Source organism: Leucopleurus acutus, assembly GCF_964270905.1.
Source record: "Leucopleurus acutus genome assembly, chromosome: 9".
Classification (NCBI taxonomy): domain Eukaryota; kingdom Metazoa; phylum Chordata; class Mammalia; order Artiodactyla; family Delphinidae; genus Leucopleurus; species Leucopleurus acutus.
In genome coordinates, this window is record NC_139144.1 from 24,067,490 (window position 1) to 24,093,470 (window position 25,981).

At 42.8% G+C, this 25,981-nt stretch overlaps 1 protein-coding gene across 3 annotated transcripts in view; it reads right to left on the reverse strand.

Annotated features, from left to right (window-relative positions):
• Nucleotides 1-286: 286 nt before the first annotated feature.
• The window catches only part of MAGI2 (membrane associated guanylate kinase, WW and PDZ domain containing 2), a gene marked incomplete at its 3' end in the record, with an annotated part of 1,335,869 nt that continues 1,310,174 nt past the window's right edge, over nucleotides 287-25,981 (reverse strand). For 2 of the 3 annotated variants that reach the window (XM_082846749.1, XM_082846748.1), the window contains one exon: nucleotides 287-936. In XM_082846749.1, the coding sequence (XP_082702875.1) occupies nucleotides 287-936 (650 nt within the window). The remainder of the gene's footprint in view (nucleotides 937-25,981) is intronic. The other variant, XM_082846750.1, reaches the window with a different exon arrangement.

Genomic DNA, 25,981 nt, shown 5'->3' on the forward strand with positions numbered 1-25,981 from the left:
TTGTTTTACTAAAGCTACACTGCACTCTCTGTGATGTTCTTCATGTTATTTTGGTTCTTCCATAGCTGCCAAAGCCCCCGCAGTGGAACTGGGAGCTTCAGGATCAGTTTGGGTCTGCCGTGGATGCCATATGGACCATGCTTGTTGGACACGTGGGACTTCATGTCGGTGCTCCCAAGCCTTGGTGCCTCGTGGATTTATGCACGTGACAGTGAAAATAAATTAAAACACCATGAGACGGAACCTAAGAAGAATGGCCTGCAGGTATTGAGGCGGGGCAGTGGGCTCATCTGCCTGCGGCCGAGGCGCCGGGTTTGAGGATGCCCGGCAGCTTGTCGGAGCCTGGCACCTTCCAGGGCCCTGGCGCAACAGCAGCCTTGCGCACAGGGGTTCCCCCCGGGGGCCGCGTGCCCTGCCTGGGCCCCGCACGTGTGCCTGCCCTGCCCTCGGCCTCCCGCACACCCCCGCCGCGGCCTGGGCCCACGAACGCAGGTGCCACTCCAGGGCCTTCGCGCCGGCCGAGCTCGGGGCCCACTGCTGCATGCAGCCCCTCCTTGCTGCTGGCCTGTGCTGCGTCCACTGATGTGGGCCCGGGTGCCCTGGCCTCTGAGGAGGGCCTGCTGGCCTCAGGCTGCCCCTGGCCACCAGGCACCTCCGCGAGCCTCGGCTGCACGGCCCGCTGCGGGCTTGCCGAAAGCTCACTCTGCTCCCCGAGGCGCTGCTTCTTCTGGCTGCCGGCTGAAAGCTCCTTTGGTTTCCTAACGTCGTGTTCCCTTTTGATATCCCAAGTTGGGTCTGGGCTTATCTGGTTGTTAGGGTCGGATGGTGGGGCTGGATGTGATGGAGAGAATGGAGAGAGGACGTCCTCGAGGGAGGCGCCTACTTCCGGCAGACCTGGGGAGGCAGCAGCGGGAGAACTCCAGGAGCTGGAATCGTCTGTGGGGCAGGAAGCACAGGCGTTAGAGCCGTGCAGCACATGCTTTTCACACTCCTGCAACCTCCCTCCACATTGGGAATGAGAGAAGGCCGCCAGGGGCCACTCCTCTCAAGGTCCCAGGCCACTGCCACCCCCGCCCTCACTGCCAGGAGGGCAGCTGACCTTATCCCTGGGGATTCTGTGTTCCCCATCCTCTTTACACCACCCCTTCCCTCTTTGAGTGTTCAGGAAGGTGGTTCCAAAGCTCAGGCCTAACCCATCCCCTTTGCCCCTTCTAACTTCCTGCAGTGTCATCAGGTCTGCCAGCCCTGTGTGGACATCTGACTTGGGAGCACCTGAATCAGTGGTTCTCAAACTCAAGGATACATGTGAATCACCTGGGGCAGTTTTGAAAAATACAGATTCCTCAGCCAAGGAACTTCTCTGCATTTTTAACAGGCACCCAGGTAATTCGGAAAATGGTTGGGGGAGTAACTTTCTCAACCAGTAGGTGTCACTCAAGACATAATTCTTAGCTACCACCAGATACAGAATTTGGATGAATTCATCTATAAAAAGGTTCATTATTCCATTCAGGGACAGAGGTGGTCAGCCAGAACAGGCTGGTGTGGAAGGATTGGAACCCTTTTGTGAGGTTTTGCCTGCAGGTGTTAGAAAGTTTTGCAGAAACTTTGACTTCCTGGATGGACACCCTTTAGGAGCTCTTTCCCATATTTCTATCTCTCCAACTTTCCTTTGAGGTTATATTGTCAAACTTGTGTTCCAAGATTCAAACAGGTAATATGAAGCTGCCTATAAGATGTTCAAACTTTATGGTTAAAACACAAATTATTTTATTCTGCAAGAACCTGATGGTGGTTGGAGACAAGATGGCAGAGTAAAAGGACCTTGAGCTCACCTCCTCTCACAAGCATGCCAAAATCACAACTAACTGCTAAACAACCATTGATAAAAAAGACTGGAATCTACCAAGAAAAACAATATTCTGCATCCAAAGACGTAAGAAGAAACCAAGAGATGGCAGGAGGGGTGCACTCGTGATACAATCAAATCCCACATGACCCAGGTGGGTGACCCACAAACTGGAGAATGATTATATCACAACAGTTCTCCCACCAGAGAGAGAGCTCTGAGCCCCATGCCAGGCTCCCCAGCCTAGAGGCCTGGCATGGGGAGGTGGAGCCCCCAGAGTATTTGTCTTTGAAGGCCAGCAGGGCTTGAGTGCAGGAGCCCCACAGTCCTGGGGGAAATGGAGACTCCACTCTTGGAGTGCGCACACAAGGTCTTGTATGCAACGGGACCCAGGGCAAAAGGAGTAACTCCATAGGAACTTGGGCCAGACCTACCTGCTGGTCTTCGAGAGCCTCCTGCAAAGGTGGGGGGCAGCTGTGGCTCTTTCTGGGGTCATAAAAGCTGGTGATGGACATGGCAGGGACCTATGTGAACTCTGGCTGGAGGCAGAGATTTTGGGCCCTTGGCACCAAGACCTGGTCCCCCAAACAGCCTGTAGGCTCCAGCACTGGGATGCCTCAGGGCAAACAACCAACAGGGTGGGAACACAGCCCCACCCAGCAGACAGATAACAGTCACCCAAGTCCAGGAAGCACAGAGAGTCCCATACAGGACTAACCCAAGGAGGAACATGCTGAGACACAAAGCAAAGAGAAATTTTTAAAAGCAACAAGGGAAAAGCAAAAAATTACATGTAAGGGAACCCCCATAAGATTATCAGTGTTTCTTCAGGAGAAACTCTGCAGGCCAGAAGGGAGTGGCAGGGCATATTTAAAGTGATGAAAGGGAAAAATCTACAACCAAGATTACTCTGCCCAGCAAGGATCTCATGCAGATTCGATGGAGAAATTAAAAGCTTTACAGACAAGAAGACACTAAAAGAATTCAGCACCACCAAACCAGCTTTACAACAGATGCTAAAGAAACTTCTCTAAGTGGAAAAGACAAGGCCACAACCAGGGAAAAAAAAGTACGAAATGGGAAAGCTCACTGATAAAGGCAGGAAATCATCCACACACAAATGTGATATCAACATCAGTAATTGTGAGACGAGGAGAGCACGAATGCAGCATACTTGAAATGCACTTGAAATTAAGAGATCAGCAACTTAAACAATCGTGTATACATACAGACTGCCATATCAAAACCTTACAGTAACCACAAACGAGTCTATTAATAGATATACACACACACAAAAGGAATCCAAAGACAACACTAAAGATAGTCATCAAATCACAAGAGAGCAAAAAAGGAAGAAAAAAGACCTACAAAAACAAATCCAGACAATTAATAAAATGGCAATTAGAACATACATATTGATAATTACCTTAAATGTAAATGGATTAAATGCTCCCACCAAAAGAAGTAGACTGGATAAATGGATACAAAAACAAGACATGTATATATGCTGTCTACAAGAGACCCACTTCAGACCTAGGGACATATATAGACTGAAAGTGAGGGGATGGAAAAAGATATTCCATGCAAATGGAAATCAAAAGAAAGCTGGAGTAGCAATACTCATATCAGACAAAAAAGACTGTTACAAGAGACAAGGAAGGAAACTACATAGTGATCAAGGGGTCAATCCAAGAAGATATAACAATTGTAAATATATATGCGCCCAACAGAGGACCACCTCAATATATATGGCAAATGTTAAGAGACATAGGAGAAATTGACAGTAACACAGTAATAGTGGGGGATTTTAACATCCCACTTAAATTAATAGATCATCCAGACAGAAAATCAATAAGGAAACACAGGCCTTAAATGACACATTAGACCAGATCAACTAAATTGATACTTAAAGAAGATTCCATGCTAAAGGAGCAGAACATAACATTCTTCTCAAGTGCACATGCAACATTCTCCAGAGTAGATCACACGCTGGGCCACAAAGGAAGTCTTGATAAGTTTAAGAAAATTGAAATCAAATGAAGCATCTTTTCCAACCACAACACTATGAGTTTAGAAATTAACTTGAAGGAAAAAAAAATGCACAAACACATGGAGGATAAACAATCTGCTACTAAATAACCAATGGATCACTGAAGAAATCAAAGAGGCAAAAAATACCTAGACAAATGAAAATGATCCAAAACCTGTGGGACACAGCAAAAGCAGTTCTAGGAGGTAAGTTTGCAGCAATACAGTCTTACCTCAAGAAACAAGAAAAATCTCAAACCATCTAATCTTACACCTAAAGGAACTAGAGAAAGAACAAACAAAACCCAAAGTTAGCAGAAGGAAAAAAATTATAAAGATCAGAGCAGAAATAAATGAAAAAGATGAAGGAAACAATAACAAAGATCAATAAAACTCAAAGCTGGTTCTTTAAAAAGATAAACAAAATTGATAAACCTTTAGCCAGACTCATCAAGAAAAAGGATAGGACCCAAATCAATAAAATTAGAAATGAAAATGGAGAAGTTACAACAGACACCACAGAAATATAAGGGCATCCTAAGAGACTACTACAAGCAACTATATGCCAATAAAATGGACAACCTGGAAGAAATGGACAAATTCTTAGAAAGGTACACTCTCCCAAGACTGAACCAGGAAGAAATAGAAAATATGAACAGACCAATTACAAGTACTGAAATTGAATCTGTGATTAAAGAACTCCCAACAAAGTCCAGGACCAGATGGCTACACAGGCGAGTTCTACCAAACATTTGGAGAAGAGGTAACTTACACCTATCCTTCTGAAACTAGTTCAAAGAATTGCAGAGGAAGGAACACTTCCAAACCCATTCTATGAGGCAACCATCACCCTAATACCAAAATCAGACAAAGATTCCACCAGAAAAAGAAAATCATAGGCCAATATCACTGATGAGCATAGACGTAAATATCCTCAACAAAATCCACAAACTGAATTCAACAACACATTAAAAGGATCATACACCATGATCAAGTGGGATTTATCCCAGGGATACAAGGATTTTTCAATACCCACGAATCAATCAGTGTGATACACCACATTAACAAATTGAAGAAAAAAAACCAGATGATCATCTCAACCGATGCAGAAAAAGCTTTTGGTAAAATGCAACATCCATTTATGATTAAAAAACTCTCCGGGCTTCCCTGGAGGCGCAGTGGTTGAGAGTCCACCTGCCGATGCAGGGGACGCGGGTTCATGCCCCAGTCCGGGAAGATCCCACATGCTGCATAGCGGCTGGGCCCATGAGCCATGGCCACTGAGCCTGTGCGTCCGGAGCCTGTGCTCCTCAACGGGAGAGGCCACAACAGTGAGAGGCCTGCGTACCACAAAAAACAAAACAAACCAAACAAAAAAACTCTCCAGAAACTGGGCATAGAGGGAACCTACCTCAACATAATAAAGGCCATTTATGACAGACACACAGCAAACATCATTCTCAATGGTGAAAAACTGAAAGCATTTCCTGTAAGATCAGGAACAAGACAAGGATGTCCACTCTCACCACTTTTATTCAACATAGTTTTACAAGTCCTAGCCACAGCTGTCAGAGAAGAAAAAGAAATAAAGGGGATCCAAATTGGAAAAAGAGGAGTAAAACTGTCACTGTTTGCAGATGACATGATACTATAATACCTAGAAAATCCTAAAGATGCTACCAGAAAGCTACTAGAGCTCATCAATGTATTTGGTAAAGTTGCAAGATACAAAATTAATACACAGAAATCTGTTGCATTTCTATGCATTAACAATGAAAGATAAGAAAGAGAAACTAAGGAAACAATCCCACTTACCATTTCATCAAAAAGAATAAAATACCTAGGAATAGACCTAGGTATTTTATATAATACCTAGGAATAAAATACCTAGGAATATCTAAATAGACATTTCTCCAAAGAAGACATACAGATGGCCAATAGGCACATGAAAAGATGCTCAACATCACTATTAGAGAAATGCAGATCAAAACTACAATGCAGGGATCACCTCACGCTGGTCAGAATGGCCATCATCTAAAAGTCTACAAGCAATAAATGCTGGAGAGGGTGTGGAGAAAAGGGAATCCTCCTACACCGTTGGTGGGAATGTAAATTGGTACAGCCACCATGGAGAAGAGTATGGAGGTTCCATTGAAAAAAACTAAAAATAGAGTTACCATATCATCCGGCAGTCCCACTCCTAGGCGAATATCCAGAGAAAACCATAATTCCAAAAGATACATGCACCCCAATGGTCATTGCAGCACTCTATTTACAATAGCCAAGGCATGGAAACAACGTCAGCGTCCATCATCAGATGAAAGGATGAAGAAGATGTGGTGTATATGGAATATTACTCAGCCATTAAACAAAGAAATGTTATCTGCAGCAAATGGATGGACCTAGAGATTATTATACTAAGACAGAAAAAGATAAATATGTCGATTATATGTGGAATCTAAAAAAAACAATTAAAAAGATACAAATGAGCTCATTTTCTAAACAGAAAGAGATTCACAGACATAAAAAACAAACTTATGGTTACCAAAGGTAAAAGGGGAGTGAGGGGAGAGATAAATTAGGAGGTTGGGATTAATATATACACTCTACTATATATAAAATAGACAACAAGGACCTACTGTGTAGCATAGGGAACTATATACTCAATATTTTGTGATGGCCTACGGAGGAAGAGAATCTGAAGAATATATATATGTACGTAGAACGGAATCACTGTGTTGTACACCTGAAACTAACATGATATTGTAAATCAACTATACTTCAATTATAAAAATAAAATGAAAATGCTTCAATAAAAAATAATAAAAAATTAAATAACATTCATTATTGTCTTGTCTTTTAAGAAATCATTGTTCTTAATTTAATTCTCTTTAGTAGTTCTGACATTATAGTAGGCCTGGGACTAAGCTAGATGACTCTTTCTAGGAAGCCTAGTTTCAACATTTATTTGGGATTTAAGATCTAAGAAAGGATTTGCGACAATTTACAACAAAACACATACAAAATACAATGATAAAAATGAGAAACTGTTTTGGTTTTTTTTTTTTTTTAAAGCAACCACCAGTCAGAAGCCAAGTAGGAGGAGGAGAGATATGTTAGGAATCTGAGATGAGTTTAGTTACTACTCTGAGCACTAACATTGCCACTGAGGTTCTGGCCACTAAAGCAAAATTAAAGCAGAGAAATCCAATATAGTGATCCCTTAATATTAATAAGGAATATGTCCCAAGGCCTTTGGAAATCCTCAGACTTTGGAATATCACTCTAGAGTGTAATTGTTTTCCATAGAACTGCTGTATGGCCATGAGTGAAGAACAAAGACGCCACATTGATATCTGAATGCCACGTGGCAGCGAGGCTCCCTCACTAGCTAAGAGATTCAGTCCTACACACAGCATGTGATTCAAATTCCTGCCCCTATGACATGTGTTAGAAACAAGGTCTATGAATGTTAAGGGTCTACTTTGTTTAAAAGTAGAGGATTCTTACCTGTTACCCCTGACGCCAATTTATAAAGAGATAAGGAGAGGAAGAGGGCAGATAGTTCCAGTAATTCTGGCCACACAGAGAATATCAGATACTAAAAAAGTTTCTCCTTTGCTGTGAAATTTGAATGGAGTATTTAGTGCACAATGTTCTCTTCCTTCTTTCCATTATCATGTTCACTGAGTGAAAAATCCTAGAAAAGCATCAGAAGACCTGGAACTTACTCCTGCCTTTGGCATTTACCACTCGATCTCTCTAAGCCTCAATTTCTCCCTTTATAAGGTAGAGATAGAATGTTTACCCACAGAGGTGAGGCATGCACTTCCAAAGGGAAAAGCACCTTGCAACGGGAGAGTTATGATGATTTTTCACGCATAGCTGAGCCAGATTTTTCTTCTGTGCCTCAGCGGCTGTCTACTAATGGTCTGGCCATATGAACTAGCATACATGCAGGTGAAGTTCTGAATAAGTGCAGTAAATCAGCCATTCCCATATGCTATGATTCCAAGTGTGGTTTTGCTCTATCTCAGGTATCCTTGGTTACCTCCAGGAGTATTCTGAAATCTTCAAATGCAAATGTTTTCAGTGAAAACTCAAGCATGTTCTTCTTCTGCCTGGGTTAGAGCTTTAAAATGAAATAAATGATAGAAGGTGGCAACTCCACCCATATAGGAAGATACTGCCTGAACGGGTTAAAAGAAGTCTTCAAAAGGCCTCTGTAGAGGTCTTTTGCAGTGATAACCTCTGACTTGCACCAGGCTAATAATATTTCACATTTTAAAAGCTCTTTTCCCCCACCATGATGTCACACATGGCAGAGACAAGTAGCTGGCCTCAAATCACTTCTGAGATATAGGGAGGTTGATACTATTCACACCATTTTCTGAAGGAGGACTCGAAGCAGAGAGAGGTTAAGTAACTTGACCAAGATTACAAAATGGGTCAGCCAGGAGTAAAATGCTGGGTTTCCTGACTCTTTTTATTGAGAAAATTGTCCTAAGATGTCACCTTGCAAATAGGATCTAAGCAGTGAAATGGACATGCTCAGTGGCCACTGAGGAGGCCAACAGGAACTAGATCCCAGCACTGATCAGAGCATTTAGCGTTTATTTGTGAACGTCTTACTTATAACGATAAACCAGAAGGTGAAATTATTCAAAATACAAAAGAATCCCCTTTATTATAAACAAACTTTGCAAGCGTTTGTTTCTAGATCATTAAATACTTAGTGGGAGAAACTGAAAGTTAAAATGTTTCAAGCCACTACTAATTAAGAATATTAGTCTAAAATTAAAATGAACTAGATCCTAAAGTGATCTCAAGATGGACATTTATATATGTGGTTCCACAGTTTTCAGTTCTCTGGGCAAGAATTCTCCAGTTCACTACCAGACACATGGTGTCCGCACCAGGCACGAGCCTGCAAAGCTCCTTGAAGCGCCAAGGGCAGACGGCGGGCAGCCCCTTCCTCACCTTTCACCTGCCCGTCTAGGTGACATGGACTGTGGGGGCCGGGGGGAGGCCTTCTGTAACATTTCAAACTAGTTTTCATGGAATTCTGACACACAATAACCAGAAGAATTAACCACGTTCAGTTCTGATTCCTAGAAACCTTATTCTGGCCATCGCCCATGCCCCTGTCCCCTTTTTTTTTTTCTTGAATCTGGCCTGGCCACTGGCTAAAGCATGGGATCATGTTCACTTCAGAGTCCTTGCCTAGGAGGACGAGCTTCACGCATCCTTCCTGTTGGAGATGTTCTAACTAGAATTAGAAATAACAGAGATGCATCCTTGAAAGACATAATGGGCCATATGTGCCTGCTGGGATTTCTGGAGCCTCTTTGTCCAAAAAACATCCCCAGGCCCAATGGCTGCAATCAGGAAAAAGCTTTTTATTCCAAGTTGGCTTCTTCCGCCTGCCCTCTCTCATCCTCACCTGAGTGGAACTGTTCTCTTCAAGGTCACCCATGATCTTTCTGCTGTCAAATCCAGAGGACACCTCGTGGTATCACCTAGATGCTTCATCCCACCACATTCCTCACAGCTGACTGCTCCCAGAAACGAGCTGGACTCCAGACTTCTGTGACACGCCTTTCTCCTGCTCTTTTTCCCACCCCTCTGGCTGGTCCTTCTCAGTTTATGTTATAGATTACTCTTCTTTTACCTGACCTCTAACTGTTGGCATTCTTCACGGTCTCTCCCAAGTGTTCTCATCTACTTATGGTGCTTTTATACAACATGGTGCTGTTATACAACAACTACTCCCAAATGCTTTTATACAACATGGTGCTGTTATACAACAACTACTCCCAAATGCTTTTATACAACATGGTGCTGTTATACAACAACTACTCCCAAATGCTTTTATACAACATGGTGTTGTTATACAACAACTACTCCCAAATGCTTTTATACAACATGGTGCTGTTATACAACAACTACTCCCAAATGCTTCTGCTGAGCTCTGTGCTCAGAGCTACTTGGTATCTCTGCTCAGACCATTCATTGGCATCTTCAATTTAACAAGCCCCAAAAGCAAATCTTTCCTTCCCAAGTCCATTCTGCACTCTTTCCTTATTTTTCCCATCTTGGTGAATGGCACAACCATCACTTGGAGTCATCTTTGATTCCTTTCTCTCTCTCCCCTCACAAATACAGTCCACCTGCAAGCCTTATTAGTCTCATTTTCAAATACACATGGACTCTGTCAACTCATGTTCCCCTGCACTTTCACCATGCTAGTTCAAGATACAGGGCAGTCCTGGAAGAATGCAACCCATGTGGGCCACCTGAGATAATCACACTTAAAAGAAGGCCACAGCGTGGACATATTTTGTAAACCCTTGAGGATACTGGTAAAGAAAGGAAATTCAAATCTGAATTTCCATGTTGTTCAGACAGCAGAAGTTAAGTGCAGTATATTGTAAGCCAGATACCCTCCCCTGAGTTCGGAGCCCAGGACAGCTAACCTAGTTACGACACCCAAACTCTTGTTTCTCATGTGGTCTCCCACCATTTAACCCACTCTTCTCTTTACCACTCTTGCCTGCCTCTGGTGGTTCTCCATGCAGCATCCACAAGAATCTCTTTGAGACATAAATTCGATCATGCCATTCCTTTGCTTAAAACTTCTGGTGGATTCTCACCGCTCTTAGAGTAAAATCAAAATGATCAACATGACCCACAAAAGCCTGCATGATCTGGCCCCTGCCAGCCTCCCGAGCTTTATGTCCGTCTCCTGTTCCCCATCCACACTGGTCTTGGCGCAGTTACTCAAAGGACAAGCTCATTCTCTATTGTGGGACGTACATCACTGCTGACTCCTCTGCCCACAAAAGCCTGCATGATCTGGCCCCTGCCAGCCTCCCGAGCTTTATGTCCGTCTCCTGTTCCCCATCCACACTGGTCTTGGCGCAGTTACTCAAAGGACAAGCTCATTCTCTATTGTGGGACGTACATCACTGCTGACTCCTCTGCCCACAAAAGCCTGCATGATCTGGCCCCTGCCAGCCTCCCGAGCTTTATGTCCGTCTCCTGTTCCCCATCCACACTGGTCTTGGCGCAGTTACTCAAAGGACAAGCTCATTCTCTATTGTGGGACGTACATCACTGCTGACTCCTCTGCCCACAAAAGCCTGCATGATCTGGCCCCTGCCAGCCTCCCGAGCTTTATGTCCGTCTCCTGTTCCCCATCCACACTGGTCTTGGCGCAGTTACTCAAAGGACAAGCTCATTCTCTATTGTGGGACGTACATCACTGCTGACTCCTCTGCCCAGAAGGTTCTCCCCACGGCGGTTCACATGGTGGGTTCTTTTTCATTTTTTAGGACTCTTAAGTATCACCCCAGAGAACCCCAACCCACAGTAGGATACTCTGCTCTCAACAGCATCTTGTCTTTATTTCCTCATAGTGCTTATAATTTGGAATTACACAGTTGCCTCCTCATTTGATTAACATCAGTCTCAACTAGTAGATTGTAAGTAAGTTTCATGAGGGTAGTGACCATACTGGTCTTGTTTATCACAGTGGACTTAATACCTAGCATAGTGGTTGACACAATAATATATGCTCAGTGTATACTTGAACAAATAAATCTATTTCGCAAATAGAAATGGAAGATTTGAAACCAAATGCCTTCAGAGGGAGGATGGTGGTGAAATGATAATGCCTATTTGAAGTGGGAGAGGAAAGAAAGAAGTCTGGTGAGGAGAGCAGAAGGAGGACTCCAGTGACAGAAAGTACATTGGGAAGAGTTTTCAGCTTTCATTGCTGGCACCTGGGATGCAGTAAAGTGAAGTTCCAGATCCAAGTCCATCTGACTTAACAGATGTTCTTTCCCTTTGTAATCTTATCAGCCATAATGACATAATGACTTTGCTTAAAGGAGCTTCATCCCCGGGCAATCATGAATCAACATGCCAGTGAATGTTCAGATAAGATATATAGATATAGAACCTATATATCTTATGTGCCAGTGGGGGAGAGGCAAATCCCTTTCCCAAGTTAGGATCAAGTTTATTCCCCTTGCTATTATCAGCACTAGGCAGTTTGCATCTCTCCTAGAAAATAGACCAATTAATACATAATTACAAATTACATGTCATTAGTATATATGTACACACATTACACACAAACACACACACCATTATCTCTGAGTTAAAAGATATACGACCTCTTAAATTATCTCATAGGAACTTGGCAATACTGAAAAATAAGAATGCTCTTTCACTTCATATGCCCGAGATTAAAAAAAAAAACCTTACCTACTGTGCTTCAACAGGTTGTTTATTTTATGGAATATAACCCGAGTGACAATACCAGAGAGGTGACCCACTAGGAATAAACTACTTACTGTGGTAAATAAGTATCTGCATTACTGGTTTTCCCATCTGGCTCTTACGGCAGCAAAAATTTGTACAGGAGGGGAAAATGTAACTCAAATTAAGGAAGAGTTCACTTTATCCTATGCTGAAGGGTAAGGGAGACCCCTTGGAAGGAAGCCAGGGATTGCTGCAGGGAAAGAGGGCCTGTCTCCTGCCCCACACCTCACCTGAGAGCCTTAGGGCTTCCAGCTTCGGCTGACTGGTCCCCCAAACCCTGGAAAAGAGTTCCTGCACTTCTCTCCTCCTCTCAATTAGGGCTGGGGCCTGGAGTCTAGTGGCTGCCTTTTGGATTAGTGTGTTCAGAAAAGTAATAATACTGTTACTACCACTGGAATGGACTAATATTGACAACACTTAACTTGGACTGAGGTGTTTCCTAGGTACCAGGCACTCTTCTAAACCCTTGAAATGTATTTACTCACCTGTAAACTTGCACATTTTACAGATGGGGAAACTGAGGCACAAAGAGTTTAAGTACCTTGTTCAAGGCTACATAGCTGGGAGGTAATGGAGCAGGGCTGCTGAATGATTTTCTGAATTGGGTGAGGTTCTACAAGCTCAGCTGAAACACTGTCAGTAGACTCCTTTGCTATCGACTATTCTGATTGAGAAATGGGGCTCATCTCTTCTAGGGCAGTATGACAGAAACTCCCATCAAAGGCACTGTCAGAGGCAGATCCATCGTTATTCCGAATGGAGACTCTGAAATGCCATTTGTGTTTGAACCTTGGACACAGAAGGACAGTTACCATAGTTAGGGTGTTGATTTGTGGAAATGCTGGGCATATAGGCTGGAATCAGAGAATGATGAAATTAGATTTCTTAAGGATGGGGACAATACTATGTACTTTAAAAACATCCCTCACACTGTCACACCTTGAAGCTGAACTGAATTGAAAATACTCATACTACAATGGGAAAAAGTCTCTTCTCAAGTGGTGTTGGAAAAGTTGGATGGCCGCATGTAAATTGATGAAGTTAGAGCACACCCTCACATCATACACAAAAATAAACTCAAAATGGTTTAAAGACTTAAATATAAGACATGACATCATAAAACTCCTAGAAGAGAACATAGGCAAAACATTCTCTGACATAAATGGTACCAATGTTTTCTTAGGTTAGTCTCCCAAGGCAATAGAAATAAAAGTAAAAATAAACAAATGGGACCTAATCAAACTTATAAGCTTTTGTACAGCAAAGGAAACCATAAACAAAACGAAAAGACAACCCATGGAATGGGAGAAAATATTTGCAAATGATGTGACCAACAAGGGCTTAATTTCCAAAATATACAAACAGCTCATACAACTCAATATCAAAAAAACAACCCGATTGAAAAATGGGCAGAAGAACTAAACAGACATTTTTCCAAAGAAGAAATACAGATGGCCAATAGGCATACAGAAAGATGCTCATCATCAATAATTACTACAGAAATGCAAATCAAAACTACAATGAGGTACCACCTCATACCGGTCAGAATGGCCATCATCAAAAACTTTACAAATAACAAATGCTGGAGAGGATGTGGAGAAAAGGGAACCCTCCTACACTGTTGGTGGGAATTTAAGTGGGTGTAGCCACTATGGAAAACAGTAGTTTTCTGAGGTTCCTCAGAAAACTAAAAATGTAATTAACACGTGATCTTGCAATCCCACTCCTGGGGATATATATCTAGACAAAACTCTAATTCAAAAAGACACAGGTACTCCTATGTTCATAGCAGCACTATTTACAATAGCCAAGACATGGAAAAATGTCCATTGACAAATGAATGGATAAAGAAGATGTGGTACATATATGCAATGGAGTACTACTTAGCCATAAAAATGAACGAAATAATGCCATTTCCAGCAACATGGATGCAACTAGAGATTATCATACTAAGTGCAATAAGTCAGAAATAGAAAGACAGGGACTTCCCTAGTGGTCCAGTGGTTAAGAATCCGCCTTCCAATGCAGGGGACGCGGATTTGATCCCTGGTTGGGGAACTAAGATCCCACATGCCGCAGGGTAACTAAGCCTGCGTGCCACACACTACAGAGCCCACGTGCTCTGGAACCCGTGTGCCCTGAAGCCTGTGCGCCACAACTAGAGAAGAGAAAACCCGCATACCACAACTAGAGAGAAGCCTGTGCATCACAACTAGAAAAGCCCGTGTGCCACAACAAAGATCCCGCGTGCCGCAACTAAGACCCAACGCAGTCAAAAATAAATAAAATAAATAATAAATAAATCTTAAAAAAAATAAACCCATGTGCCACAACTACTGAGCCCACTCGCTTTAGAGCCTGTGTGCCACAACTAGAGAGCTTGCATGCCGCAACTAGAGAGCCGAGTGGCACAACTACTGAGCCTGCGTGCTCTGGAGCCCATGCACCACAACTAGAGAGAAGCCCACACTACGCAATGAAGATCCCACACGCCACAACTACTGAGCCTGCGCACTCTGGAGCCCATGTGCCACAACTACAGAGAAGCCTGCGCTCTGCAATGAACGATCCCGCATGCCTCAACAAAGATCCTGCGTGCCACAGCTAAGACCCAATGCAGGCAAATAAATAAATATTTTTTTGAAAAAAGAAAGACAAATACCATATGATATCACTTATATGTGAAATCTAAAATATGACACAAACAAACCTATCTATGAAACAAACAGAATCACAGACATAGAGAACAGACTGGTGGTTGCCAAGGGGGAGGGCATTGGGGGAGGGATGGAGTGGGAGGTTGGGGTGAGCAGATGTAAGCTTTTATGTATATAGAATGGAAAAGCAGCAAGGTCCTACTGTAGAGCACAGAGAACTATATTCAATATCCTATAATAAACCATAACAGAAAAGAGTATTAAAAAAGAGAATGTCTGATACACTTTGCTGTACAGCAGAAAGTAACACAACATTGTAAATCAACTATACTTCAATAAAATATTTAAAAGATAAATATACGGTACTATAAAAAAATTCATACTAGATATTAGAAACACATTTTACATAAATTCCTTTACTGCTCAAATGAATAAAATTTCTGCAAAGAGATCTATGGATTTGGTAAGTGTTATTTCTTATAAAAAACCATTCCTTTTGCAACCCACAGTTGACTGGGTTAGAAAATACTGAGTTGTATTGAAATATATTTTCTTCTAATTTAGAATATTATAGGAAAACACAAAAATTATTAGAGTAGATCAAAGGACAGTAATGTGAAGTCATTTGGTATTCTAAAGAAAAATCTTGTTAAGATGTGTTCAAACCATAATGGCTCATTTGGATTTGTTCAGCTATCACTAAGGTGATTGCTTTTTGTAACAAAATACAAATAAGAAAAATGTACATTTAAAAAAATTCAGAAGAAAGTAATTCTTTTACTTTGCTTCTGCTTTTTCTGAAGCATTGTTTCCAACCTGAAGGCATTCTTAATGGCCTTCAAACATGTATTTGTTCCACCTTTATTACCAGAGAGATGTAAACTAGGTGTTATTCATATCAATAACTTTAAAAATTGTGACCATATTTGTTTATTGATGCTTCACATTTATACTCTTTTGAAAGCGTAATCAAAGGTGCAGCAGTAGTAAAGCTGTGACAAACTTTACCTCCATGGCTGAGAGGGCAAATCTCAGCACTAAGTGGGGCTATTAACAGTGGAGCTACCACTTACTGAGTGTGTCCTAAGTACCAGGAACTGTGCCATATGCCATATCATATATATTCTCTTTAATCCTCACACAGTTCTAAGAAATATGGTGCCCTCATATTGAAATACCCGCATTTCACAGATGAGGAAGCTGAGGCTTGGATAAATTAAGAAATTTGCCAGGACCACTCAGCTAGTAAGTGAGATCAAGATGATTGACTACATAATTCCAGAGCCCAAGCCCAAACTGTTACTCTATTCTAGTGCTTCCTAACCTTTTCCATATCAGGACATACATAGAAAAAGAGCTTATTTAGACAGTGCACTACAGTATACAGACAAAGACAGTCAATGTCTACAGATAACAGCCAAGTTCCTTCCTGTGTGCCCTGAGGGCTAAAGGGAGTCAGTAGCTTGGTATAACCCATCGGGGGGTGTCATGGAGAACAGATTGGGAAACTCATTTTTTTTTTTTTAAACGAGTTAAGATCTTGATAATCCAGATTGATCTGGGGATGTGGGGATGCCCAGGGATCAGTCTCAATTACCAAAGTATCTGCATTACAGGATACACGAGAAATATGTCGGTTCAAGCATGTTTTAGAAAGCAACATATTCTTCTTTTCAAATAAAATCTTAAATGAGGGCTTCCCTGGTGGCGCAGTGGTTGAGAGTCTGCCTGCCGATGCAGGGGACACAGGATCGTGCCCCGGTCCGGGAGGATCCCACATGCCGCACAGCGGCTGGGCCCATGAGCCATGGCTGCTGAGCCTGCGTGTCCGGAGCCTGTGCTCCGCAACGGGAGAGGCCCCAACAGTGAGAGGCCCGCGTACCGCAAAAAAAAAAAAAAAAAAAAAAATCTTAAATGAAAGCCCTATGTGTAAAGCAGATAAAAATGGAACGGCTTTGGTTGGCTGGGTGGGTCCGAAGTCTCTCGCATTCACCCCCAGGCCCACCTTCCGGCTCTTCTGGCCATTTCTCAGGAACCTGGAAGCTCTAACAGAACAGTTTGAAAACCACTGCACAAGAAATGATATCTCAAAAAGCCCCCATTAAAATGCAAAACTGCCCATTTGGGGTGGGAAGAGGAGAAAGTCAGGGAAGATTTAATAGATTTTTTCTAAGTATTAGTAGCTGGGAGTTGGGCTTCCGAGAAGGGAGATAAAGCACGGGGAAGAGTAAGGGGGTGGAAATGTCTGTAGCACAGCTGGGAAGGACGGACTTCACCTTTCCAGAATTTTGCCTGAGCTGGCTGGTCACCTGGAGCCTCACGGTCGTGCTGAGTAGGAAGTGACCTCACTTGTCTTCAGGAAAGTAAGTCAGCAACTTGCGGAGAGAAGAGTGACCAGGGCAGGCCTGGCTTCGAGCCCTAGTACTGCCACTTGGTGTGAACTTAACCATTTCCAGCCTCAATTTCCCAAGGGAAATTGAGAATTGAGAATTAGGGAGTAATATCTACTCTGCTTCCCTCCCAGAAGTGTGATGATCAAATGAAATAATAAATGACATGTATATAAATGTTTATATACATGTCATCCATTAAATTTATAGTTTGAACCCAATTAAACAGTTCATGCTGCTGTCAAAAAACAACCCAATCAAAAAAATGGGTAGAAGATCTAAATAGACATTACTCCAAAGAAGACATACAGATGGCCAAAAAGCACATGAAAAGCTGCTCAACACCACTCATTATTAGAGAAATGCAAATCAAAACTACAATGAGGGATCACCTCACACCAGTTAGAATGGGCATCATCAGAAAATCTACAAACAACAAACGCTGGAGAGGGTGTGGAGAAAAGGGAACCCTCTTGCACTGTTGGTGGGAATGTAAATTGGTGCAGCCACTATGGAGAACAGTATCGTGGTTCCTTAAAAAACTGAAAATAGAACTACCATGTGATCTGGCAATCCCACTCCTGGGTGTATAGCCGGAGAAAATTATAATTCAAAAAGACACATGCACCCTAGTGTTCATTGCAGCATTATTTACAATAGCCAAGACGTGGAAGCAACCAAAATGTCCATTCACAGATGGATGGATAAAGAAGATGTGGTATATATACGAGGGAATATTACTCAGCCATAAGAAAGAATGAAATAATACCATTTGTAGCTACGTGGATGGACCTGGAGATGATCATACTCAGTGAAGTAAGTCAGACAGAGAAAGACAAATACCATACGATATCAATTATAGGTGGAATCTAAAAATTGATACCACTGAACTAATTTACAAAACAGAATCAGATTTACAGACTTAGGAAACAAATTTATGGTGACCAAAGGGGAAAGGGGCGGGGGAGGGATAAATTAGGAGGTTGGGATTAACATATACTCACTAAAATATATGAAATAGATCATCAAACAGGGACCTACTGTATACTACAGGGCATTCCACTCAACACTCTGTAATAACCTATATAAGAAAAGAATCCGAAAAAGAATAAACATCTATGTATAACTGAATCAAGCTGCTGTATACCTAAAACAAACATAACATTGTAAATCAACTATACGCCAATATAAACTAAAAATTAAATTACAAAAAGAAATGCCTACTGTATTCCCCTCACCCCTCGGGGACCCTGGCTGGTGTCAGTCACATCCCTGGAGCCTGAGATGGCTTGGGTTCCAAGCCTGGACTGGCATGCGGGTTAGGGAGCTGGGAAGGATGTGCCAGCAAAGGAGTCCCCCATGGCCTGTAGTGCCGGGTCCCGTCTGGATGGGGCCACAACCTCCAGATCCAGGCAGCCCCTCCAAAAGCTAAAACCAAGCCTACTGCACCCAGAGGATGGTGGACCCTCTGGGCTGGAAGAGCTTTGAAAAGTCAACTGGTCTCCACATCTCCTGGTGCTGGGCTTTCTACCTCCAGCCTCCTTCCTTAGAGTCGCCCCACCTACGGATGACAGCGCCCTCAGCGGAGTGCTTTTGCAGGGGTTGGGATTTGTCCGGGGTGCTGATGGGTAAGCGGGAAGAAGTGATGAGACACAAGCCCTTGGGTGTCTCTCATTTACAACCCAGGAACAGGACTTTCACCAAGCCTCTGGTTACCCCAGGAACCTGAGGTGGGCATGAAGAAATGCTGCCGCCTTGTGGCCGTTTCCCATAACAACTTTAAAACTGGTGCTTATGGGCACTTCATATTCACAAGGCCTGCGGGGTTGTAAATGACACTGGCCCTCAACAGATGTCCTGGGGTAGATAATCGAAAGAGAATTCAAAACAGGGCAGACTTTCAAGAAGCCAATTTCAAGACAAAGTTTACTCACACTGTTTTTTTTTTTAAATGCACATGAAAAGATGCTCAACATCACTCATTATTAGAGAAATGCACATCAAAACTACAATGAGGTATCACCTCGCACCAGTCAGAATGGCCATCATCAAAAAGTCTACAAACAATAAATGCTGGAGAGGGTGTGGAGAAAAGGGAACCCTCTTGCACTGTTGGTGGGAATGTAAAGTGGTACAGTCACTATGAACAGTATAGAGGTTCCATAAAAAAACTGAAAATAGAGCTATCATATGATCCAGCAATCCTACTCCTGGGTGTATAGCCGGAGCAAACTATAATTCAAAAAGACACATGCACCCCAGTGTTCACTGCCGCACTATTTACAATAGTCAAGACATGGAAGCAACCAAAATGTCCATTCACAGATGGATAAAGAAGATGTGGTATATATATATATATATATGAGGGAATATTACTCAGCCATAAGAAAGAATGAAATAATACCATTTGCAGCTACGTGGATGGACCTGGAGATGATCATACTCAGTGACGTAAGTCAGACAGAGAAAGACAAATACCATACGATATCAATTATAGGTGGAATCTAAAAATTGATACCACTGAACTAATTTACAAAACAGAAACAGATTCACAGACTTAGAAAACAAATTTATGGTGACCAAAGGGGAAAGGGGCGGGGGAGGGATAAATTAGGAGGTTGGGATTAACATATACACACTAACATATATGAAATAGATCATCAACCATGACCTACTGTATAGTACAGGGGACTCTATTCAATATTCTGTAATAATCTATATGGGAAAAGATTCTGAAAAAGCATGGATATATGTATATATGAATCACTGTGCTGTACAAGTAACACAACAATGTAAATCAAGTATACTTCAATGTAAAATAAATTAAATTAATAAATAAGATGGACAAAAGATTTGCATTGTCACTTCATCTAAGATGATATATAGATGGCAAATAAGCACATCAAAAGATGCTCAACTTCATTAATGGCAAAATGCAAATTAAAACTACAATGAGATACCACTACACATCTAACTGAAATGGCTAAAATGTAAAAAAAAAAAAAAAACAACAACAACTGAAAATAACTGGCAAGGACATGGAGCAACTGGAACTCTCACATATTTTTGTTGGAAATGTAAACAGGAACAGCCATTTTAGAAAACAGTTTGGTGGTTTCTCAACAAGTTAAACATTTAGTTACCATATAACTCAGCACTCCCACTCCGAGGTATCTACACAAGTGAAATAAAAACTTATGTTCACAAAAACCTGAGTGTGAATTTTTTTTTTAATTGAAGTATAGTTGACTTAGAATGTTAGTTTCAGGTGTAAAACATAGTGATACTCTATTTTTATAGATAACAAACCATACAAAGTTATTATAATATTGACTATATTCCCTGTTGACTGTAAATTTTTATTGTAGCTTTATTTTTATTCACCAAAAACTGGAAACAACCCAAATGTCCATCGACTAGTGACTAGGTAAACACACTGTGCTGCAGTGGAACAGTACTCAGCGATGAAATGGAAAAAAACTACTTATACACCCAACAAGACGAGTGAATCTCAGATGCTAAGTGAAGTAAGTCAGCTTCAACAAGTCACATACAGTATGATTCCTTTTATCATTCTCCAAGTGACAAAACTAAAGGGACAGAAAACTGATAAGTGGTTTCCAGGGGTTGGGGGTTTAAAGAGGCTTGACCCCAGTGGAGAATGAGAGAATTAGGGGAGCTTATGGAAGTGTTCTGTATCTTGATTATGGTAGTGATAATATATAATTGTATACGTTTTTCAAAACTGGTAAAATTGTACACGAAACTGGTGAATTTTAATATATGTAAATTATACCTCAATTTAAAAATGTGAAAAATTAATAGTGCTGATAAACTGTGCTTACAGCTGGTGCGAAGAAGTTTTTTAAACTGGTTACACCTTTTGCAAATAATGTTTCCACCACTAATTTGCTTAGTAACTTCCCTTCCTCCCTCCCTCACCATTCGACTAGGATAAATCTCAGCCCAATGAAACTAATAATGAATTCTGAATTCCCAGAGTCAGCTGAATCTCAATTAAAGAGGTTTTCCTTTTAATCTTTAGAAGTCATCTTTAATCTCTAAGCTTCTCTGGAATCGTGTTCTTCATCGCAGCAATACATCCCTGTCTGAAGTGGCAAAGAGCGGAAGTAAGAGATGAGAAAAATCAATCATCACATACCTATTTCAGGGGAGAAGTGATGGAAATGGATAAGAGCCACCTCTCGCCAAAGGTGGAAGAAGTGGAAATGAGCTACTCAGAGGATGCTCTTGGACTCCAGCTAATTTCACACCTCTGCAGTACCCGAACAAGCTCTTCTCCATTATCCCTTCCTCTGTCTAAGCTGTCCATGGGCAAGACTCAGGCATCACATTAATCCACTTCTAGACTGGGAGGCCCCACAGTGATGTGTAACTGTATCCCCATCAATATGTCCCCAGGGAGCAAAGTCCCTTTTTAACAATTCTGGCTGTTTTACAAAGAAAATAAATTTGTGGAAGCAAAGCTCTTGGGTCTAGAGTCATCCAATTTTGCTGTTACCATATCTCATCAAGGCTATCCAGAGACAAAGCACTGTCCTCTCATATCTCTGCCGCCATTGAGGACCCGTTAGCCAGCTGCTCTATCCATCCTTTTTTCTCCCCTTTAAAAATAAGTTATTCACTTCTGATCACAAATACAGAGAAGAGCAAAAGCTATGCCTGTAACCCCGTGGCTGCGTGTCTTCCCAGCCTGGCACCTCTATGGAGACCTTGGTACCACACCAGCCTCTGTCCCAGCAAGCATTTCCCTACATTCTCACAGCTGCCATGGATAGTATATGACCACATGGGACGTTTCAACAGATGCCCCATTCACAAGGCAGGGTTCCCCTCCAATGATGGTTTTCCAGCTCACTTTTGCAAATACTAAAACGGAAGTAACTAGTTGTTCCTACCACTGATTTTCTAAAAGTCGCTCATGAACAAGTAGGTCATAGACAAAGTATGCCTGCACAGGTCTTAGAGATGTTTAAAGTAGCTTCTTAAAGAAAGGTTTTTTCTTAATCAGGAGCAATGACCAAGGCCTCTTCTGTGTCCCCAGCCTTCTACGCCCCAGGCTGCCTGTGGCCCCTGGATGGCTGCCCTTGGGTGCCCACATCCCAGGGTGGCGCTGGGCGAAGGGCAGACCAGGCATGAGGAATAAACTGTCTTTTCTGCGCTCAGACCAGGAGTCCCTGGGTCTTGAGGATCTCTGGGGATCGGCTGGTTTTCTTCTCCACATTCTTTTTGGCCTGTTTCTGTAGCCTCATGAGCTGTTCCTGCTTCCAGTAAAGCATCTCGGCTTTCTTCCTCTTCTCCTCCAGGGTGACTGTCACCTATTACTCCCAGCCAACCTCCTGATCCTGGCACCCCAGGTGGACAAACTTTCACGAAGCCTCCAGACACAGCCGCGAGGGCAGCAGGAACAACCGTCTGCTTTTTCTTGTCACGGGTCGCGGGATCCCATCCAACACCACAAGCAGCCAGGGCAGCCTGGCCTTGCCTGGTCTCGTGGGCGGCATGCCTCCTCCATCCGCCACGGGATGTGACTGTGGCCGGACGAGGTAGGGGCCAGGTGACCAGTTGGTCACGCGCTTGCAGAGGAAGGCCAGGTACTTTAACTTGCTCCTGAGAAATAGCCATTAAGGATGTTCATGCCCACTCAGCATGTGACTACTACCTTCCCGCCCAGAGTAGCACCTGCTTGGCCATGATGGGTGCCTGGTAGCCCAGGAGATGGCCTCAGACATCAAGCACCAGACCTACCCTCCTGCCATCTTCAGCAGAAACCTGGGGAAAACTTTTCACTGAACAAATGTTTATTGAGCACCTACTATTTACGTGACACAGATCTATGCACTGAAAATGCACCTGTGAAGAAAGCAATATTCCTGTGTCCTGGACCTTACTTTCAGAGTGGAAGAGACAGAAAATCAATATACAAATAGGTAACAGTAACAAATATGATATGAATCAGTACAGTTCAGAAAAGTAAGGTAAGGCAAGGAGATGGAGAGAAATTTGGGTTCTATTTGAGATAAGGTGGTCAGAGAAGGCTTCTGTGATGAGGGGACGCTGAGCAGGGACTCAGACGCTGAGTAGAAGTCATGTGGGCAAAAAAGGAACAAGAACAGAGAGAGGGCTTGGCATATTGGAGGCATGTGGTGAACAGGGTTGGGAGATGCAAGAGGGGAGGTGTGGGTCAAACAGGGCTTCAGTGAGGAATCTGAATTTTATTCTAAGTGTGACAGAGACCACTGGATGGTCTCAAGCAGGGGAATGACATTTTAAAAGGCCCATGTGGCTGCTATGTGTGGAATGCACTGCAGGTGGAATCAAGAAAACCAGTCAGGAGGCTACTGGGGTTCTCAGGCAACAGATGGTGTGGCTTGGACTAGGGGGTGGTGATGGGACTGGGGAGAAGGGGCTGATTTCTGGATCGATTCTGAAGACAGATTAGATTGGACCTACGGATGGGCTGGATACTGGGTGTGAGGGAAAGAGAATAGCCAAGGAGGACCCAAGGTTTTCTTTTATATTTAGTCATGGGAAGAAGTGCTGAGCTTTACGCAGGCATGTGCTAGGCACCGGAGATGTAGAGATGAACAAGACACAGTTAGTGCCTTCAACGAGCTCACGGTGTACTACTTCAGATTTCTAGACTTTGAGGGGCAAGTACAGAGTGCTGTGAAGTGGGTACGGAGAGAACAGATTGTTCTGTATTTCGGACTTGGGGGAGGTTTTGGCTTTAGTGTGAGTTTGAAGGGAAAATAAGAGTTCACTGGATGCAGAAAGTAGGAAAGAGTATTCAAGAAGGTGGGATCAGCAAGGGCTCAGTGGGTTGTGGGAATGGTAAGGGGTGCCTGGGCTAGTGATAGAAGAGGGGGCTGGAAAAGCAGGTTGGGTACCTGGGAACCCCAGGTACCAGCTAAGGAGTGAGAACTTCATCCTAAGGACAGTGGGAAAGGTTTTAAGCAGGAGAGTAATAAGGGTGATCCTTCCTCTTTATCTAACAAGTGAGTTAACTCACTGGCTTGAACTAAAACATGTTAAATGTGTGTTGCTTCAGTCTGAGTATCATGTTTTAGATTTCCTTTATCAAGAAATGAAATTTCTTTTTATCTTATTGGTATTGGTAAGCAGAAGCACTACTGCCCTTAGGATGGATAAATACTATTAATCTTGCAGTTAATGTTTATTGAACATCATGGACTTCCCTGATGGCACAGTGGTGAAGAATCCACCTGCCAATGCAGGGAACACGGGTTCGAGCCCTGGTCCAGGAAGATCCCACATGCCGTGGAGCAACTAAGCCCGTGTGCCACAACTACTGAGCCTGTGTGCCACAACTACTGAGCCCGCATACCACAACTACTGAGCCCGCGTGCCACAACTACTGAAGCCTGCGCGCCTAGAGCCCATGCTCCGCAACAAGAGAAGCCAGTGCAATGAGAAGCCCGCGCACCGCAATGAAGAGTAGCCCCCGCTCGCTGCACCTAGAGGAAGCCCACGCGCAGCAACGAAGACCCAACGCTGCCAAAAATAAATAAATTTATTTTAAAAAAATTATTGAACATCTGCTCTTTGCCAGGCACCGTGTTAATTGCTGTGAATTCAGCATGAACAAGGATGATGTCCTTGCCCTTGAAGAGCTTGTTATATGAGGCAGATATAGAATGAGTGGTTTCAGATGTGATGTATCATCAAAAGAAAAGTTTAAAACAGTAAAGGATGCTACAGAAGCATTTAATGGAGAGCTAACCTCATTCAGGGGTTCAGGGAGGCCTCCCTGACAAAATGGTTTTCAAGTGAAAACTAGATTGATTATAGTATTATTATTAGCAGCAACGTCATCCCCTATTTCCTCGATAATTAGCCTTTCTCTCTCAAGTGGTTGCTTCTCTTCTGCTTACCTTGGAATAAACGAAAAAAATGCATCTCTCCCTTTTATACATGCCCAAACTCAACTTTTCATTGTTTTCCAGGGTTAGCCACACAATCTTGACTTCCCTGCATTCATACTTCCACACACTCATCCATTTGTTCAAGTTCTGTGCTATGTGCCCGGGGTATGTGAGGGGACTCCAAATAGACTGTCCCAGGATGTGACGAGTAGGGTGATAGGAGAAGAGGCGATGGCAGGCTTCTTCATTTGTTGGCGTGTGAAGGACTGTGGAGTCCATTCTGCAGGTGTCGGAGAACCACTGGAGGGTTTGAGCCTGCCTTTGTCATGTCAGTATTCATGAACACTGGAGGTGCAGAAGAGATCTAGAGTCGAGGCAGTGTAGAGAGTTAAATCCTAGCTTTAATACTGACCAGATCTGTGGCTCTGGGCAAAGTATTCAACTTCTCTGAGACTACGTGATATAATAACTACCTCAGGTATCTGTTATGAAAATTAAAATTACTGAAACTTTTGTAAAAGCTAAATGAGCATCTATCCCACTTTTGGTCATGTAGTAAGCACACGTAAATAATAATGACAACGATAAAAAACAGCTAACATTCGCTGGGCACTTACTATTGTGCTAAATGTTGTGTGTGCATCTGTCATTCAAATTTCACAGAACACCTCTGATGTAGATACTGGCATTATCTCCATTATGCAGATGAGGAAACTGAGGCTCAGAGAGGCTAACTGGCCTGTCCAGGGATTATCCCCTTCCACCCTTTTACTTTTTTTTTTTTTTTTTTTTGCGGTACGCGGGCCTCTCACTGCTGTGGTC